Consider the following 21629-nt stretch of genomic DNA (forward strand, 5'->3'; position numbering starts at 1 on the left):
CTAAAAAGAAATATTTTAATTCGATCTATCATAAATGATTGTTACTCTTGAATCTAAACTTTAAAATCTATAGAGACACGAGCCATTACTTTAATCTAGAGCATTCTTAGAAGATCATCATTAATAAGATATAAGTAACTATAAGGACTTATTTCTACAAGGATAAATCTTACAATAAATAAAAATAAATTACGCCCATTGAAAAGAAATCAGATCAAATAATTAATTCTCCTAAAAAAACATGTTTTTAAACATCAAACAATAATATTAATCACACCCATTGAACAACCATTAATTAGGAAAAAAAATATTATGTGGTGATGCCATCACGTGCGGATAACGGTGGATGGGGAGACCACGCACCCTAAATTAACGTGTATCCACCGTTGTTTATACATGTGGTGTCTGTATGTAATAATTGCTCCTTAATTAGTCTTCAAAAAGACAATTCAAACTTACTTTCACTCCAAAAGATAATGAAATAAAAGAATAGGAATCAAATTAGATCGTCTTCCAACAAAATTGGCTTTACTTACCATAAGAAAACAAATGATGAAAATTCACCAAAATGAAAAAGAAAATAATAATAATATAGCCATCACTAATTACAAAAAAGGCCCTTAATTCAATTTAATAATTACAAATCTCACTAATAAGCCATTACATACATCACCATGATCAACAAATCAAAAACATACAGGCATATAAACCATGATAACTTATCATATTCATTTATGCATTTATCCCAATTGGACTCCAACTAACATTATCTATTTCCAAGCTCAATTTGTGGCAAATGAGAAGCTGAGATGCTATCTATGTGATAGCATTGATTGTTTGATGTTTAAAAACCCACAGACACAGCGTGGGGGAAAAAATATTACGTGCAGATAAAATAGATGCAGATAGATGCTGATTTGATGAAATTGCGATATTTTCACCTCAATATGCGGATTTCACGTTTCTTGTGATAGAGAGATCAATTTTTAACACGAAAGAATTTATTTTTGGATGATTTTGATTGTCAAAACTCAACAAAAGATGATGAATATATCTGGAGTTTTGCAAGATTTAAGCTTTTGATGAACTTGCATTGATTTCATGATTTTGCGTGCAAATTTCTTAATAATAAGATATGGATGTTCGAATCTGAGGATGAGTAACTTTCAATTCTATTACAGAAAGTCCTCTGTGTTGCAAAAAAGCAAAAAAATTATTTTCATGGAAGATCATTTCTTGAGTGGCAAGGATTGTGAAGATAAAATTATCCATTACAGATTCATGTCTTGCTTGAAGTGGTTGTAGCAGCACTTGCAGAGAATTTCTAACGAGCAAGGGAAGGAATTGGTTTTGCTGTCCAAACAATTTGTTGTTCGTGAAGTGCTCGTGTTCGAGTTGTTCGCTAAGTAAACAAGTGAAAAAGAATAATTTTTTTGCGTTGGGTATATAAACGAGTCAAACACAAACAAAGTTTTATTTGTTCGTATTCGACTCGTTTGGGGATCGTTTCTACTCAAAATAAGTATTGTTTCTAAATAATTTAATTGACTGCAAGGCTGCAAATATTTATAATCAATTAAAAGTTTAATTAAAAAAATAGTGAATATTTATAAATTCTATTTAAATGGATAAAATAGTTTAATATAAATAATAAGTTAAATAGCACTTTATATTTTTAGTATTCTATGGTTGAGTTATTAGGGTTATCAAGGCGGCTCGTTCTTCATGAACAACTCGTGTTTTGCTCATTCAACAAATGAACCCAACACAAACAAATCAAAGACTAGCATGCTATTCATTATCAAGCTCTATCCCTTAAGCGTGTCTCCCGGATAGTATTTGATGCAGCAAGTGGGAAGATCCACCGACCAATTACTGGTAGCTATTTTTTTCTCGTGAAAGATGGATTTTTTCATTTGTCGATGTAGTTGTTATGGTGATCTGGAAAAGAAACGGAGAAGAGTAGCAATTTTATGTAGAATCCTGCCACAAAAAGCTTGAGTTATTTCTACATATCATCTTCTATTATGAAAAGTAACAAAGAAGGGACACACTTGAGGAGGACGACTATTGATTTATATAATATGTATATATAGGACTTTTTTGTACGGACTCCCCTTAGATTTCTAATTTACAACACAAAAATCATGAATTTATACTCTACTAATTTTTTTTTTCTTTTTTTGACTATGCCATATTAGTAATATATAATGAACATATTAAGCTAGGTGTTTACATAATGATCTAGTAGGGCAGATATGTAATTCATTCCAAAATCATATGAATGGTTTGATAATGCTTCAAGGGGTGCCCTTCTCCATAATTAAAGATGGCATCGATATGTTGTAGCAAATATAAATTATATAAAATAAATTTCTAGATGCATTGGGATTGTCTTGAAGTTTATTAGGAGTGAAAAATAGACTTTGAAGCTCAATAAAATCTTGATATGAATAGCATGTTTCAACTTTATTTTAGTGTCGCCAGCCAGTAGAGCAATTTCTTCGAAGGCCATAAGTCTCCTCAGGTCACGAGTCCGAATCTCCATCTGGCCAGTTTGCCGATAGTGAGGACAATCCTCGAATAGTTAAGCACATGAGGGTGGCTGGGGGCTCGTATAATAGCCTCCGACCATTCTTTTTTTTTTTTAATAAAAAAAAATCTTTATTTATAATTATATATATGGCCACTGTTGTTGATGATGGGTGATAATAATGGTTGGAATTGAAGTCCTTTGTTGGCCTTATAAGCACTGCATGAATTGAAAATTTACATCACCTTTGATGTAATGATATATGTTGATGATGTTCATCAATCTTATAGATAATGATGGCAGATGAATTTGGCGCACAATCATAAACAACGATGATGCTGCGAATATTGCTCAAGAAATTATTGTTCAATGATAATTATAAGAAAATTATAATCAGGCAAATGAGGGCGGGCCACATTAATTATTAATCAGGTGATGATGTTCGGATGATCATAGTCAAGCGATAGAGTTGATGCATTCATAAAAATGCAGTTGTGATCAATTACCTATAACAAATAACAATGGTCGAGCAATTATAGTTGGCCAATTGAAGTTGAGTGGTTATAATTGGGCAACAATAATGAGTTCTGAAGGAAAGTTACTGTGACAATAATCTCATTAGTTCATTGAGCCTGGTTCAAAAGGCAACTCAGAGCTACAGAAATGGAAATATGAAGTGTTGAAAGAATGTTATTGTGATTTTTTGAGGATTTTGAAATTTTTTAGGTGTTATAAACATACATATTTTGATGTTGTAGATGTTTAATATGAAAATCCCTATTTTTATAATGCTTACATTAATATATATATAGTTAGATTAATAAGCTACTGGATGTACCTTATGCTTTTATATTATTTAGCTCCTAATATGTAAGCTCATGTCTTCAAAACATTAAGCAGATGCAGGAGCACAATGAATTAAATAGTAATTTGAGCATCATTCCACTCATGGATATTAAATTGCATTCGCACATATTACAAAAGTAACTTTATGATCAACCAAACATAATCAAATATGTTTAGTCTCTGAGCAGAATTTTTGTTCAATGATGCTAGTCAAATATTTTGGCAAACTAAGAGAAAAGTCTTTCTAAGTACTTTAGAAAATTAATAAAACTAATTGAAGAATTTTTTAAATCCATCTTGGCCAAAATTATCTCATAATTTATAGTTTGAGAGTTGGTCTGGGGGAAAATATTTGCGTACATAAGATGTACGCAGCGCTGCGTACATCGGGGGTTATTCAGGAGGTACAGAGAGGTTATATCTGTCTGCACTATACCCTCTGTAACATTCTTGTAACCTACCTATAACTAGTAAGAAACTACAGAAGCGCGGAACTCATTTGTAGATTACAGGGAGGTTACAGGGAGGTTACAGAGGGATATAACCCCCCTGTACCCCCTGAATAACCCTTGGACGTACGCAACGCTGCGTACGTCTTATGTACACAAATATTTCCCCTGTCTGGGACAGCTGCAGATATGTTTGGGACGGCTACAACTGTTTGAAGCAGCTATGAAGTTGTTGTAGAAGAAGCTGTTGTTTAAAAAACTGTAATGATTATTACAAAAAGTAAAAAAAAATTAAAGAAAACAAACTACATCTTAATCCGTGCCACCACACTTAAGAGGTTCAACAGCAGATTTTTGAAATAGCAGACAAATCACAATTTTACAATTTTACGAAACAGAACATTATAATGCTGCATCGCACCGCCGCCCGAAATGCACCCAAACCTTCTAAAAGAGTTTCTTTTGTGTACGGTAATTATACACTAACAACACTAACAAACAACTATAACTGCAGAAAATATTGATTAAAAAAAAAAAACTGAAGGCACAAAATAGCCTAAGTTGCCTTTATTTTATCCCCCATCACCTCAACAATATCAAAGAATGCAACATGTAACGCAAATAATACACGCATTAAACCCTTCTTTTTCTTTACAAAAATTACCCTCCCAACTCCGAACGCAAAATCAAACATACTTCTAGAGCAAATCTAAAATAGGCTGCTGTTCCGACGAAGCCTTCGTATGACTCGACAGCGATACTTGGCTTCTTCCACGACCTCGTCCCACAGCAGTTAATGGAGGTGGAGCGAGCTTAGGAGCAGTATGCCCAATACTATTTGCTGATACAAAAATTGATCCAATATCCAAATTAGCTTTTTTATTGGACCCCCATGATAAAGAGTCTTTAACATTTCCACTCTCTTGGTTGGGTTTTGATCCAATGAAATTGTTATAAGGCTTATTGCTAGAACTCAGGTTATTGATTGAGGAACCATTTGGCTTAGGGGGCCAATTGGCAAATGGATCTATATCATCGAAACTTCCATCGAAAGGTCTGCCGGAGTTCTGCTTCTGCTTATCGTTAGCCGATGCTTGGGGAATGAAAAGAGACGAAGGGTTTGGGGGCGTTAGATGTCGAATTGGATGCTAGAGGATTAGGAGCTGCGGCATTACGCCCGTTTATAAGACCCCAATCTTCGTCCCATGAAGTCGTCTTCTTCGCAGACTGAATGGGTCCGGCTTGTTTCTGATATGGCTCGGAATGGAGTTCGTTTGACAATGAAGGAGAGTCTCTTGCCTCCGAACTTCCATGCTCGGTTAAAGTCACGCCTCGCTTTTCTTCAATCTTTCTGGGAAGATCACAGCACAATTAAACCAATTCAACAGAGCGAGGCCCAGCAATACACAAGATAAATTTGGGGCATTTACATGCATACCGCCTAATTCCTATCTATTTACAATATTTAACACCGAAATTTTACTTTTTACATTTACACCACTAAAAACATTCATATCACACCAAAAGTACACCTTTTTTAACATTTAAAAAGTGAAATACACATTTTTCATGCATAGGTAAGGTGGCATATATGTAAAAATTGAAGTAAAGACTTTACATATGTAAAAATATAAGAATTGGATGATATCTATGTAAATCTTTCTAAATAATACCTCAAGATATCCTTGACGAAAAGCATATACTTGGCAAATTGTTGAACGCTTAACTGCTGTGCCATAAGAAGTGGGAAAACCTGGGGAAGAACATGCTCCGCAGCAAATTCTAAACCAAACTGCACAACACATATGGGAAATTCTGTTGCGATTCAAGGAAGTATGAAAATTAAATGCTGAACTAATCATAATTACCAGATCTTTATTACAATTGTATGTAAAACACTTTTTGAAAGTTCTATATGCACGTAGAAAATAGGAATTCAAAGTACAAAGCGTACATGTTGAATGTCCGATTAAAAATCAAGAGATTATCAAAATTTAATTAAATGATTGGTTAGAGTGGAATAGATGGTTCACCTGTTTATAAATTGCATGGGAAACTCCAAGAGTACACATTAGAGTTGGTGCAGAGCGGTCCACAGCAGTGCAACGTTGCATAGTTTGCAAAATGTCCAACACAGCTATTTTGTCAAGAGCTGGAACCAAATCACCCAAGCAACGAAGAGCATTCACTCTCACCTGGGTAAAATCCATGAAGAATAAACATGAAAAAATAAGTTTACTTTTCTTTCTGTTTTGTGAGGCGGTATGTATTTACATATCTAACACCTAAACTTTACCTTTTACAATTATACCGCCTAATCTTTCATACCAGAAAAAAAATACCACTGTTTTAACTTTAAAAAAAATGTAAAATACACCTTTTCATGCAAAGATAAAGTGGTGTGTAAGTAAAAAAATTGAAGTATTGGTGTTAGATATGTAAGAATTGAGTGGTATGTATGCAAATCTTCCTTTTTTTTTTCCATTCCATCTCTCGTAAGCACAACAAAAGAATGGAGCGGAAAAGTAGATATCTTCCAAGAAAACAGCTGCCACAACAAAATATAAAATCAAAGCACAAGTGCCACTGAGAAGAGAGAAGAAAGAGCAAGCAATATTTATCTAGCAATAAGAAAAGATGTTAAGTTAAAAAACACAAGTACTTAGAGTTCATACATATGATGAATTTGTGATGAAAAAATAATGAATGCTAATAAAAGAGAGAGAGCTATTTTTGGTAGCATCAAAGAACAACTTAACCCAGAAATTCTCAAATAGATATGCAAATTTACCGGTATAATTAAATTAAAAAATTAGGCATTTACATACATACCACATAATTCTCTTATGTTTGTACATACATAAAACCGACACATTCATATTTTATGCATACCAATCAAATATTTAACATCATATCAAAAATACGACCATCAATATCTTTTTAAAAGTGAAATACACCTTTTCATGAATAGGTTTATGACACATAGGTGTTATAAATGCAAATATTAAATTTTGGGTGTTAGATATGTAAAAACATAAGAATTGTGTGAAATGTATGTAACTTTCACTAAAAAATTTCTTTTACTTTCTTATTTCACTCTTCTTAATGCTCCAAGATTGCCTAATTCCCATTAACGTTACTTATAGTATATGGGAATGAATCTGTTTTATCAAAATAATAATCAGCACAGACAAAACAAATAAACTACACAAACTACTGTAGGGGATCCAGCTGGAGTATGAGCGGATATCTTTGGAAAAAGGAGGACCATGGATCAGTGAAACTAAATCAGTTCCCATCCATATTTTTAGTTCACAAATCATTTCTTTACTCATATAAGAATGTTTTAATATCTTTGAAGGATTAAAATTTGGAGGAAAAAAAAGATGGAAGTCTAAAAGAGTAGAGCTGCAACTGAAAAAAAAAAAATCTAACACAGTTATTTAGTTAGCAAAAAATAAAAAAAATTAAGAATTTTATTAATAAGCAATTTATTTTCCTTGATTTCAACTTTATTTTATTTATTTCTTAATAAATAACTACGTGAAATTTGTATTATTAATTATATAATTAAGGATCATGTGCTTAAATTACTCATCATTTTGTATAAGTTCTCTCATGTGTTCAGTTAGTTAAATTAATCATATATTTTGTTTATATTTTAATTAATTTCTTAATTATATTGATTATGCTGTTCAGGTAATTATGTTATTGGAAATTAATTAGACCGTAATTTATATTCCAAAGGATTTATTGCTTTATTTGTCTGTGCGCGTGTGAATATAGGTGTAATGCATTGTCCCAAAATATAGTCCAAAATATCTTATTAAAATTGCTCAATTTAACCACTGCAACCCCAAATTTCATAGTTTACCATGATACCATGATACCATGAACTATTATCATGTTAGTTCAACAAGACAAATCAAAGCATGGATGAACTTCTACATTCTTAGTTTCTCTGCTTCTAAAAGAAAGCAATGCATGTGAAATAACACCTAAGGTAGTTGGTAGGATGAAAGAAGGTTTACTTTGCTGATAATCCCTTTAATCCGGGAGAAAGTAAGAAATTCTGCTTTGTTGAGTAAGAAAATAAATGCAGAACGAATGTGTCATAAGAAAATGCTGCATTATAAATAACAATCTACACCACTGTTAGTCTTAATAAAGTAAAAGGAATGATATTTCCTTTACTAGTCTGCATTAAAAGATATTCAAAGAAAAAGAGGGTAAGAGAAGCGCAACATACTGCTGCAACTGTTGTCCGTAGAGCTAAACCATGAACACGGGGCAAGATAGCTTGCTTCACTAGCTGCAATCACCAAACTAAATGGAATTAGAATGCATATCGCCATAAGAAATCTAAGAAATATCAACCAGAGCAAAAAAAAATTACTAGTTTCTTTAATAGAAGCACAAATGTAACTATCTTCAGCTATTTCATTAATCTATACATATAAAACCAATATAAGCACAACATCATGAGCAACCCCATACATAAATAAGAGAAAAAAGCTAACAATATGAAAAAATTAGCAAACGCTGGTAAGTTCATGGAAGTCATAAAGTGCACAAGGAAGAGAGAGAGAGAGAGAGAGAAGTGCACAAGGAAGCATGCACACAAAGAAAAAACAGCCAAGTGTTGGAGTGGCAGAAACCAACAGATTGTTCTGACACAACAGATCCTCCACATTGCCCAATCATTCCATCAACTTCATACAATGTGCCGTATGCAAATGTTAGTGATTTTGATACTCCCCAGACCAAAATCAGTAAGCACAGCACAATGAAACGACAAGATAAAGATGAAAAAACTCAAACGAGGGCTGCTCTTATCAAAAATAAATGGAAATAAGCAAGATACATTGATGATATACTTTTCGAGAGATAGATCGGCTCTGTCACAACCCTAGACGTCGCTAAGAACACCACCAAAAAGAAAAAAACACAGCAACCACCAAAATACATGCGTGAAAGAGAACAAACCCTAAGTTCCCCCCTTAATAGAAACCTCACACATCATTTGAAAGCTTTCCTTTCCCACTTTCCCTCCAAACCTCCTTTAATTTCTCCTCTTTAGTTCCACTAGAGCCCCACCTCCTCCTTTCCTTCTTCTGCAACCAGCCTAGACCCCTCTGCCTCTTCACATGGCAATGACCGACCCGCCCGTGAGCTTGCTAGTTTGCATTCGGCGGGGCCATTTCGGCGGGGCCATTCTGGACTGACATATATTTGGGCGTAAAACTACTCCCCTCCCAAAAAAGTACCTTGTCCTCAAGGTGGAAGGATGGAAATGTTTGTGGATCACCTCATAAGGCTCTCATGTTGCTTCGTAGTCTGGCAGCCATTTCCACTTAACTAATATCTCCTTCGCACCGTTACTCCTCGGCGCACTCCTTAGATCTCTAACAACTGAAGAATCACCTCCAAGTCCTTTGTCAACATCGACAGTAGTGTAGATGATGGTATAGGATTCCCAATCGCACGTCTCAGCTATGATATATGGAAGACCAGGTGTAGTGCAGACGATGATGGTAACCTCAAATGGTAGATCACTGCCCTGATGTGTGTCATCACCTCATATGACTCAAAATATCTTGTGAAAGTTTCTCACTCCTCTTTTTGGCCAATGTCTTCTGTCGGTAGGGCATTATGTTCAAGTAGACCATGTCCCATGGTTCAAATTATGTCTCTTATGTTTATCTGCTTTCCTCTTCATAATTTGTTGAGCCCTCAAAAGATGCCCCTTGAGCTCCGTTAGTATCATATCCCTCTCCTCCAAGTACTGATCGACGTTGAATACACGTGTAGCGCCATGCCCATAATGTATCAAGTGAGGAGGATATTGCCCGTACAATATCTTTAAAAGAGTAGTCTGTGTTGCGGTGTGGTGCGAAGTATTATATCAATATTTGACCCACGCAATCCACTTGGCCATAGTTTCAACGTATTGAATACAAAACAACGCAGGTATGTCTCCACACTCATGTTGACCACCTCTATCTACCCAATGATCTAGAGATGATATGTGGTTCTCCTCTTAAGGATTGTCCCTTGCAACCTGAATAGATCTTTCCTTGAAGTAGCTAAGGAACACCTTGATCTATCCGAAAGAATTGATTCTGGTACTCTGTGCAAACAAACCACTCTCGGATAAACACTGATACAATCGAGACCGTGGTGTAAAGATGTCGTAAGGGAATGAAATGGGCATACTTACTCAAGCGGTCCACGACCACCATAATCATCGTGAACCTTTCTGACCGTGGCAATCCCTCGATGAAATCCAACATCACTTCTTCCCAAACCTTCCCTGGTAATGCTAATGGTTGTATTAACTCTCCTGGTGCTGTGGTCAAGTACTTGCGCCGCTGACCTACATCGCATTTTGCCACCATATCCTCGACGTCTCTGCGCATCCCCAACCAATAAAGTTCTGTTGCCATAAAACTGTAGGTTTTCTACACCCCTGAGTGCCCCACAATCGCACTAGCATAAAACTCTTATAATAATCTGGGAATATACTCCGAAGACTTGGGTAGTAGGTATCTTATATGGGAATAATGGCGATCTACATTTCTGTTGGTTTACATCAGGGATCGACATCAGGGATCGACTACATCAGGGATCGACTTTAAGACCATATCTTTTTGCATTAGTTATGGATGGTCTTACTGGACAGTTAAAGGAGGATGCACCTTGGTGAACGTTTTTTCTTGATGATATCCTTCTCATGGAAAAGACGAGAGAAAAAACACAGAAAAAAACTTGAATTATAAAGGTTTACCTTGGAGTCTAAAGGCCTTTGTTTGAGTAGAACTAAAACTGAATATATGGAATGTAATTTTAGTAGTACTAGCTACTAGTGACATAAATGCAACAATGGGTGATCAAATTATTAAAAGGTGTGAACGCTTTACATATCTCGGGTTTATTGTTCAAGTGATGGTGATATTGATGGGGATGTTAGTAGTATAATTTAAGTTGGTAGGTTGAAGTGGAGGAATGCTTTGGGCCTATTGTGTGATAGAAAAGTACAGCTTAGACTGAAAGGAAAATTTTATAAGATGGTGAGACCTGCAATGCTCTATGAAACTGAATGTTGGTCTTCAAAAGAGAAGCATAAAACTAAGTTTAAGTGTTGTCGAGATGAAAATGATTAGGTGGATGAGTGGTTTACTCTTAGAGACAAAATGCGAAATGAATATATCCGAGATAAAATTGGTGTAGCTCCACTGAAGGACAAAATTAGAGAGAGTCGTCTTAGATGGTTTTGTCACATTAAACATCGACCATCTGATGATCCGATTAGAAGAGTAGATGTTTTAGATTTGACTTATATTAAGGAAGGCAGAGATAGACCTAGGAAGGCTTGGGCATATTGTATAAAAACTGATCTTAATTTATTAGAATTAAATGAAAATATGACACTAAATAGGACGCAATGGAGAAAAATGATTCATGTACCCGACCCCACTTAGTGGGATAAAGGTTTTGTTATTGTTGTTGTTGTTGCTGCTTGGGCAGTAAGAATCGCCCTTGGTGGAGCAGTTGTTGCCCCTCAATGCATATCCTAGATGACTGTTCAGATCCTGTAGTAACTCAACTCTTATCTTCTTCAACTCCTTATCCTGTTCCCTCTTCAGTCTCAGGGTTTCCCAATTTAGAACCAAGGATACCGATAAGGTTGTCAATTGGGGTTCCTCAACCATTCTCGACAGTGCGCCCGCTGTCTTATTTTCTAATCTTGGCTGGTACTGAATCTCGAAATCATACCCAGTAGCTCGGATAGTCATCTCTGATGCTCCTCAGTCACCATCCACTGCTTCAGAAGATACTTTAAACTCCTCCAATCTGTTATGACCAGAAAATATCATCCCAAAAGGTAGGCCCGCCACTTCTAAATAGCCAAGACTATCACCATCAATTCCCATTTATATACTGACTTTAGCCTTGTTCTAACCATATAAACCTAGCTAAAGTAGGCAACCAACCGCTAATCCCGCATGAGTATTGCTCATAATCCGTACCCTGATGCATCGGTTTCCACCACAAATGATTTACTAAAATCTAAAAGTGCTAATACCGTGACGCTAGTCATGACTGTCTTCAGATGTTCAAATGAACGTGTCGCTGCTTCCCCATTTGCCCATTTGAAATTATCTTTCTTCAACTGCTCCACAAGTAACCATGTTAACCTGCCATATCCTCTCATGAACTTCCAGTAGTAGCTGGTGAGACCCAAGAATCCTCTCAACTCCATCGAACTTCTTGGTAAGGGTCAATCAACCATTGCCTCGATCTTGGATTGATCCACTGTTAGCCCCGTTTTGGTCACCACCTGTCCTAAGTATTCCACCTGTAACTATGCAAAAGAACATTTCTTCAAGTTGGAATATAGCTGGTACTCCCTCAACATCTCCAAGACTATCCTGAGGTGCTCCAGATGCTCTTTCTGTACAACTGCAGAACATAATATCTTAAAGAAAACCAGAATAAATTTCAGGAGATAAGGTTGAAAAACCCTATTCATGAGGGATTGAAATGATGTCGGGGCGTTAGTGAGACCAAACAACATCACTAAGAACTCATAATATCCTTTATGTGTCATGAATGCTAACTTGTGCACATCTGCTGGATTCATCATAATCAGGTGGTACCGATCATTTTTTTAGAAAATGACTACCCCATAAAGCTCATCCAATAACCCATTAATTACAGGAATAGGAAACTTGTCTAACACTGTTTCCTTGTTCAAAACCCGGTGTTCAAACCCCGGTAGTCTACGCAGAATCTCCAACTACCATCATTTTTCTTCACAAACAGGATGAGACTAGAAAAATGGCTCAAACTAGGCCTGATAATCCTAGCCTCGAGCATCTCTCAGATCAAACTCTCTATCTCATTCTTATGAATATGGGGGTACCTGTATAGTCTGATGCTGATGTGAGAAACACCCTCCTTCAATGTAATAGTGTGTTCGTGCTCCGTCGGAGGAGATAACCTATTTGGCTATTGAAAGACATCCATAAACTGTTGTAGGAGTTGTTGGACTCCTTCTGGAAACTCTGCAATGCTCTGCAACTCCACAAAGTAGGTCAGTCATGCTCCCCAAATCGACTCGACCATGGTTTTGAGCGACATCATGGTTTTCAGCGACAACATAATTTTGCATAACTAGCATCTCCTCTCAACATCACCTTCCTACACTCCACTTGGAACTCCATCTTCAACGACTTCCAATCCACCTTCATCTCCCCAAATGTTCGCAACCACTCCAACCCCAAAATCACATCTGTGCTGCCCAGATCTAAAAGAAGTTTTCCCTTGCAAATTCCCCAACTATTCTCCACCTTCTCTGTCTCTATCATGATGACGAAGCTCTCTGTAGTCACCAGCTCCAACCCCAGCTTCTTCACGACCTAATTTTAGATCATGTTATGTGTGGCCCCGCTAATACCACAATTGACTATTCCTCGATCCACCCCATCACCTTAATGGTGTGATTTGGGGTAAATCTTACAACCAAATTGAGGGATACCTCTACAACATCCAAATGTCGATGCTCCTCCTCCACCGCAACCTCTTGTAATTCCTCACTGTTCGTATCCTCCACCTGAACTAATAGAATCTGAAGGGCGCGCTCCTTGCAATTGTCCATCGGTGTATTTCTTGTCACAGCGGTAACACAATCCATTTGCCCTTTTATCCTACACTTCTGCTTCTGTGAAGTGCTTGAAATTACCTCCGGGATGGGGTCTCACACTCTTCTCCTTCATCATCTCTTTTTGAAAAGATACCGCCTGGGTCCTCAGTGTCGTGGCTATCAATGTGCTCCTGTAGAAGCCTCCGGTATTATCCCCCATCATCAAATCGAGCTCCATCATTTCCCTTAATCCTCACGATCTCAAGGGGCAAAATGACTGCTTGTATGTCGGGTTTTATGCCTTTCAAGAAGTTCCCTTCTAGTCCTGCTGCAGAAATCCACCTCAACCTTCCTGACAAGAGCTCGAACTTCTCCTGGTATTCCGCAACCGTACCCTCCTGAGCTAGAGCATAGAATTGCTCGTGCAGGTTTTCTTCCCAAATTGCTCAAAAATGCTCCAACAAGCAATCTTTAAACTACTCCCAAGACTGCATCGAATATCTTGCATCCATCCACTAAAAACATGCTAATGTCTTTCCCACCAAGCATAATCCCGCTGCCATGAGCTTCCCTTCCTCCGTCAACTATTGACTAGAAAGTATTACTCCACCCAATAAACTCCCATGTGTATCCTCCCCTTCGAAGATTGCCATTTTCAGTTTTATAGCCTTTGTATCTCAACCCCAACCTCCTCTTCCTCTGGTATTTCTCCCATGTATCTAGGGTAGAAATCCCTCCTTCGATCATAGGCATATCCCACTCCCGAATTCATCTTTCTCCATCGTGCCCTTTTGTGCCCCTTATACCATCCCTTCTCCCATTTTCGGCCAATCCCCTCCATCGGAAGTCTCCACACCCCCTCCTCTCGAAGTCATGGGTGGACGCTCTTTTAGGTAGATGATGTCTTCTTCATTGTCTTCTCGCTTGATCTCCTTCCTTTTTAACCTAGCCAAGAGCGGTCGGTACGACCTTGGCCTTGGATTGCATCTGCATGAGTTTTTTCATCATCTCCCACATTTCTCCTATGCTCTTGAATCCATCGTCCATTTGACTTTCAATGTAAGAAACATGTCCTCCATGACGGCGAACTTCTCTTCCATTCCCTATCTAACTTTCCCGACCACTTCTTCTTGCACATCCCTTTCTTTACTGTCATCCCACCAAGATCTAGGCTCTTATACCAAGTTGATACGCCCCGGACCAAAATCAACAAGCACACCACAATGAAACGACAATAGATGGATAAGAAAACTCAAACGAGGGCTTCTCTTATAAAAAACAAATGCAAATAAGCAATATAGGACAGTTTCTACATTTCGAATGGTAGATCGGCTCTCCCGCAACCCTAGACGTCGCTATGAACACCTACATAAAGAAAAAACAACATCCACCAAATAACATGCATGAAAGAAAATAAACCCTAGGTTCCCCCCTTCATAGAATCCTCCCACAATATTTGAAAGCCTTCATTTCACACTTTCCCTCTAAACCTCCTTTAATTTCTCCTCATTGAATATGTGATTATAGCCCTAGTGGATCCCACCCTCTCCTTTGCTTCTTTTGCAACCCGCCTGAACCCCTCCGCCTCTTTAAGTGGTAAAGACCGGCTCGCGGTTGCATTCAACCAGTTCATCCTGGACCGACATATATCTGGGCGCACTTTTCCCCCACAGTTTTCTCGTGATATTGTAGTTGTTATAGTACTGTGGGAAAACAAACAGGGAGAGAGGCGAGTCGCACCGCCGAAACAGTCTTGTTTTCTTTTATTATTTTTTTTCTATCATCCTTCATTCTTTTTAGTCCTTCCCTATATATATGTATTAAGGTTTTGATTAATAGCTTTTATTTTCATGTGCTGCATTTAGGGCAGCCGCCGACAGTCGTTCTTCCCCCCTTCAATGGATATATCCAACGGATTGAGTGATGCCCCAGCTCTATCTCTCTCTTGAGATGGCGAATATCTTCCTCCTACTCCTTTCCACATCCTCTCACATTGCTCATTGTCGCCATACCTCGATGCAGCCACTAGCAACAGCACTTAGTTTGCTGTTTTTTGCATTCCTCAGCCTAACTGCCACCTTTCGCTCCCTTCCAGCATTGCTGCCGCCCAAACCGCACCTTATTCCCACTATCTAAGCCCTCACGTCGTGACGCTGTCGCTCAAGTCAACCAGGGAACACCTCATTCCTGTTTTCTCATCGCTATCCACCCTAACTCCTCGTGCCATCACCTGGGACAACCTCTATACTTGTTGTCCCAGCATTTCAGCACCTCCCCCTCGCTGCCGCCAACATTACCTTGCTGTTGCAATGCCCTCCAGCCATCACAATCCACCCAGCCGACCTCCACCACCTTTGAGATACACTTTAGTGGTGTTTGCTTGTGTCGTTTTATGTTTGTTATCATTTACTTCCTGTTCAAAGAATTGTCGTTGTAAGTTTCTTCGAATTTAGCAATAATATTTCTCGAGGATTTGCGTTGATATCTGAATGTCATGGATTTAGGTACATTGCCTCCAGCTGCCTAACGAGCTAAGTCGTGTCTTTTACTGAGCAGGAGGCCATGGAGAAAGTTAGTGATGAGGAGAAAAAGATACACAATTCTAGCTAAAGCTCGTGGGAGAGACTCCAGCCGACTTCACAGTGAGTTTTCATGACAGTCTTGAGTTCGAAGAACTAACACAAGAGGCACGACATCCCTAGAGAAGAGAAATTCAGACCTTTCAAATTTAGAATTCATTCATAAGTTGCCCCTGTAAAGGGAGATCCAACACGTTAGAAATAAGGCCTTTTTGTGCCATGTCGAGAAGATTGCATCGAGTTATTCAAATGTTAGACTTAGTTCAGCAGTGTACCCACCAGGCAGGAAGGATGAACTCCAGCCTTAAAATTTGTCTTAGGAACTTGATAGGGAAGAAAATTCTTCAGTGGGATCCAGGTTCCTATCAATGAAGAAGAGGTCTCTCCTGAGTAGTTGCGAGTGAAAATGGTGCAACTTGACACTGAGTCCACCCCAGAGTCGATCTCTCCTCACATATTGATTTATCAGTAACATTCCACTGAGCATGAGAAGTATAACAAGAATGTTCCAGACTTAAGGGCTTAATAGTTACATTGCGAGAACCTACATCTATATACAACCTCAGCTAAGGTCGTGCCAAGAGATAATGCATATTTATTCAATTAAGATGTTTTGTGTAATGACAACACCGACATGATCAAATTACCAGGGCACTACACTATCTTAGCTACCTTCAACGTGGCAGATTTAACTCCGTACTACAAGAGGCCAAAAACTTCGACGAATGAAGTCAACGCTCCACCAACCCTGTGATACTGACGCAGGGCTTGCTGGGCGGCCGGCTGAACTGAGCGGCCATCTTGGGGACTAGAATTGCTGCCCCTTCCCTCTCCCAATTTCCTATTCTACTCCTTCCATAGAAGGAACTCCATCTTCTATTCCTCTCTATTTCTATTCCTTCCTCTACTATTCCTTACATTTTTCTATTTCCTTCATGTTTTAACTACCAGTAAATACTATATGTGTGTGTGTGTGTTTGCGTGTTATTCTCTATTTTAGGTTTAGTTTTTTGGGTGTTTTCTGTTTGGATAGCCATCGGCGTCCTCTTCCCATCTAGGGTTGTATCCGACGGCGAGATGACGCTCCGGCTGTAATTCGCTATCGCAGGGATAGTTATCTTTCCATATTCCCCTCACTTACTCGTTTCCATCTTTCCAATGTTCCCACCCATTCCTATTTCACTCTTGCACTCTGAATTACAGCCGATAGCCTCTCCAGCGCTCTGATCTCTTGCCGACAACCACTTCAGTGCTTCGATCTGCTGCTGACAGCCTCTCCAGTGCTCCTACTTGTTGCCCCCATCCTCTCCATCACACCACTCATTCCCTACTCCATGGGATTTTAATAGATTCTACCTTCTTCACACCAACCATTCCCTACTCCATAAAATTCACATTTAAAATTCAAGCTAACATTAAATTTACGCAAAAGCAACCTCCTTAATCGAGGGAGCACTACTTGCGCTCATAAATCTCAATCTCATTCTAAATAAACACCGATAAAAAATTAAGAAAAATCTAGTTAAAATAAATTCAATTTATCTTAAGAAAAACTAACTTCGAGTCATCTCCTCTATACATTAAGGAAGCTCATATAGAAGAGACTAGCTTTTCCTTACCAATCAAAATTGCTAATTCAGGCCTTGGTTTGAATGCCGTGCATGATAGAAAAGTCTTTCTATAAAATACACGAGCAAAGTAGCAAGGCTTAGATAGTCAATGATTTACAAAGATCAATTATAGCATAAATGTTTAGCGTTAAAACCATTCTTAAGCTCATAAGCAAGCCAAACAAACTTATTGAGTTGTCTGCTAGAGAGGAAAGCAGCTTGGGCTTTCAACATAACATTGAGAAGAACAATCTTGCTTCAATCGGTCAGGATTCTGGCAATGCTTTTGTAGAATTTGCGGAGAGATATGGGCTAGTCGTCAAATAGAGAGTAAGAAGCTTCAATTTCAAATAAATGATGTAAAGGTAGGTAGAGCGGCCACACAAAGGCGCCGGTGCTTTGGAACAATTAAGTAGCGAAACCACAGACCTATGAGATTTAAACTTAGGAGTAGAAAACACGCCATTGTAAATATTGGAATCAATGATCCCAATAGAAAGGAAATCGAAGAGATCCACAGGAATAACTTTTCCAGCAGGCACAACAGTAATCATAAAGATCTATGTCTACTTTCCCTAAAACTAAACTCATAGACCATTTTAACTATATTAACATGGAAACAAATATAATACATGGTTGCACCATTAAGGCTAAATATAAAAAAAATCACTCTCAAAATATGGCTGCTAACAAAGTCATTTTCGCTACTTTATATCAAGGATTGATAACAATCTGATAATCCAAAGAAATCTAAGTAAGGTTTCTTAATTGAAGGAGGTCAACATTACCTGCATTTCAAGCTGCCTTGCTAAGGGTAAAGTTCTCCTTAAAACCTCCTCTTGTATGCGAGTATCACTATCATCATAAGCTCGAACAAGTAATGGAAGAACATGGGATAATAAATACTCCTGAGTAGCCTATGAAATCAAAAAAAGAGAAAAAATAAGAATGAATAATCAGGCTGATAGCACGGTAAAAAAAAGCATGATAAAATAAAAAGTTGAAAATCTTCAATTGATTAATATGTTGAAGTTCAGTCAGACAACTAGAACTTTCAGATACAATTTCAGAACATCAGATAATTCAAAATTTCTTGCAAGAATTAAGTTATTTAATAAAAGGCATATGTTATAGTCATTAAAAAATCAAAAGGTTACAAGCATACATCCTACAAAATTGACCTATGCAGAGATGAAAGGGAGCTTACATCAAATGCACTGTAAACCAGAAAGTAAACATGTGCATAGCAAATAAAATGCTCTTTCCATTCAAAATTTGGAGGTTTGAAGGTTAGAAAAGCTTTCAAATCCAGACTCATCAACTGGAAGGTTTAAAATGAGTATAATATTTTAACAAAAAAAACTCTACACAATACTTCAGCTGCCTTTAAAAACTAGCTTCATCAAATGCAGTGAATCAAACAGCATTCCTTAATAACGAACTTAATTGCGATGCTCCCTACAGCTTACAAAAGGATCACGGCATATTGAGCCTTCATTTGTAACCATAAAAGATACATGCCCCATATTTGTATTGGAAAAAAATATAAATAATAGAGAAACCAAAATAATAACAAAAAAATCCCTCGGAAGCACCCTATGCCACCAAAATGTAATTTGGTGACAAAGATGCACAAAAAAAAACAAACAAAAGGACATAAATGACATGAAACATCTGAAATATAACAATTAAAAACTATAGGCTAACGACTTTGGTTGGACACTGCCTTTCAAATTAGCACCTTGTGCACATGCATATACATAATAAATGCATAGATCTCTCTCTCTCTCCAAAAAATTTTCAAAAGATGTTCAAGGACCATAGTGTATTTTAAAATTTCAAAAAACGACACTAAATAGCATTTTAATTTATTAGAACTAAATGAAAATATGACACTAAATAGGACACAATGGAGAAAAAGGAATCGTGGGGCCGGCCCCACGTAGTGGGATTAAGGCTTTGTTGTTGGTGTACTAAATAGCATGTTTTGAGCGTCAAAATGTATGAAATGGCACTACGAAGACGCAACACCCTCTTGAATGCCTATAATTCATAGTAATCAAGAGAGGAAGGCAAAAAAGCACAATAATGAAAACACAAAGACAAATAATTATTAACATAAAGTAGTTCAGAATAATGGTGTCCGAAGTGGGTTTAGTATATAAAACAAATATTATCAAATTTTATCGCAGAACAAGAAATGGACTTCTAGTAAGTTTACAAAAATAATTAGCAATCACCTTGTCAACAAGTAGATCAGCATGCTTCACAAGGAGTAGTAGTGTTTCGCCAGATGCAGAAGTCAGCACAGGAACTAATGCAGGTAACGTTGAAAGCTCAAAATCATTTTTATCCTACAAAGTTAACTAGAATTCAGAAATATAACCACCACAGGATCTTTCACACGATGCATAAGAAAACGAATTAAAAAAACATCAAAAATAAAAGTTTCGCAAGATCTGACATAAATTTGCAATGCATTTCCATCAAGCCTTAACTAGTCAATACAACGAGATGGAACAAAACACGAGAAAAATGAACAATATAAAGTTAAAAGAATGCAAGACTGCAAGCATTCCCATAAGCATGAAGAAAAATAAGATAGTTGAACATCGCAATTTTAAGAGATAAAATTTGTGGCATGCATAATCTTAATTCCACTCATTTTACTTCATAATACTATTAACACAAATTTTATAGGCTTGCTAATCAAGCTCATTTCATATCCTTAGTTGTATATGTATAAACAACACTATTTTCAGTCAGCTCATTTTTAATAAATTTCAATCCAACTTTTCCTATAATATAATCATCCCTTAATTTATATTTCCAAGTTTTGCCAAATAATTAGCATAGCATTCTTATTTCTAGCACACAAAACTTAGACATCAATGGCCTTCTTTATAGTTCATTTGAATCCATATAGCATTGTCAACCTCATTATGATTTTATAAAATGTACGATTAAGCCTTCATGGTATCCTCATATCACACAACTTTTGAGGCGCTTCTTCCTTAATCATTCAATCTAAACTCTAGATATAATATTATAACCCATATATCCATTAATATGCATAAAAGATATATGAAATTTAAACTTATCAAACTTATAGATTATATTATATTTTAATAAAACTGAAAAAATAATTATTAACACCATATCTACTAAAATTAGAAACAATGTGCTTGATTTTTATTTTATTGATAATAAGTCAATGAGCTAAAAACCTCACAATGTGCATGTTGTTCTCAAAAAAAATATTAAAAAGATGCCAAACTGTTAATATTTTGCACTAGTCCGCTATAAGTATATGAAATGGGTAATGAAAAGTACATAGCACTCTTTTAATCATCTGTTAATCAAAACATGGGGAGCCTCAGTGTTGACCTCGCTTTCGATCGAGGCGCAGTTTTCCCCTCCTTAGTAGCCTAGGATGTAGCCGTAGGACCTTTCTGTCGACTACTACTAGAAAACTAGTGAAGGAGCCATCCCCGTTAGCAATTCTGAACTTTTATTCGCTCGACTTGACATTCCATATAGCACTTTTGCCGCAATAGCTTAGCAGGTAAAGATACTCTGAAGGAACACGGAGAGTATTCCTATAGGACTATCGGCCTTAGGATTGACTGCACACGTTGATTTGGCGTCGCCATCCTCTACACCGTCCTGTTTGATTGAACTCATACTGGAATTTTGATAGGATTTGGACCGCGATGCGTTTTTGACCCGATTGACGACGAGGTTGCCTCAGACGACTCTGGATGACAGAACGGACTGCGCCGATGCATCCAGAACATCAATTTTGCTTAGGGGGGACGTTTGTTTCATTGCTATTATTATTATTATTATTATTATTATTATTATTATTATTATTAACTTATGTTAAAAAAATCCTTAACCTAGATTATTTCCCCTCTCCCGTTTCTTCCTCTTGCGCTCGTGGACCTCTGCCCTAACTGCGGTTCG

At 37.3% G+C, this 21629-nt stretch overlaps 1 protein-coding gene across 1 annotated transcript in view; it reads right to left on the bottom strand.

The window, feature by feature from the left end:
- Nucleotides 1–4911: 4911 nt before the first annotated feature.
- LOC110032302 (SCY1-like protein 2) overlaps nt 4912–21629 on the bottom strand; it is a gene marked incomplete at its 5' end in the record, with an annotated part of 85666 nt that continues 68948 nt past the window's right edge. The window contains 6 exon segments of the mRNA XM_020735884.1: nt 4912–5179; nt 5502–5620; nt 5862–6023; nt 8078–8140; nt 18452–18580; nt 19904–20017. Of these exon segments, the coding sequence (XP_020591543.1) occupies nt 4912–5179; nt 5502–5620; nt 5862–6023; nt 8078–8140; nt 18452–18580; nt 19904–20017 (855 nt within the window).

Source organism: Phalaenopsis equestris, unplaced genomic scaffold (assembly GCF_001263595.1).
Source record: "Phalaenopsis equestris unplaced genomic scaffold, ASM126359v1 Scaffold000915, whole genome shotgun sequence".
In the NCBI taxonomy this organism is placed as follows: Eukaryota; Viridiplantae; Streptophyta; class Magnoliopsida; order Asparagales; family Orchidaceae; genus Phalaenopsis; species Phalaenopsis equestris.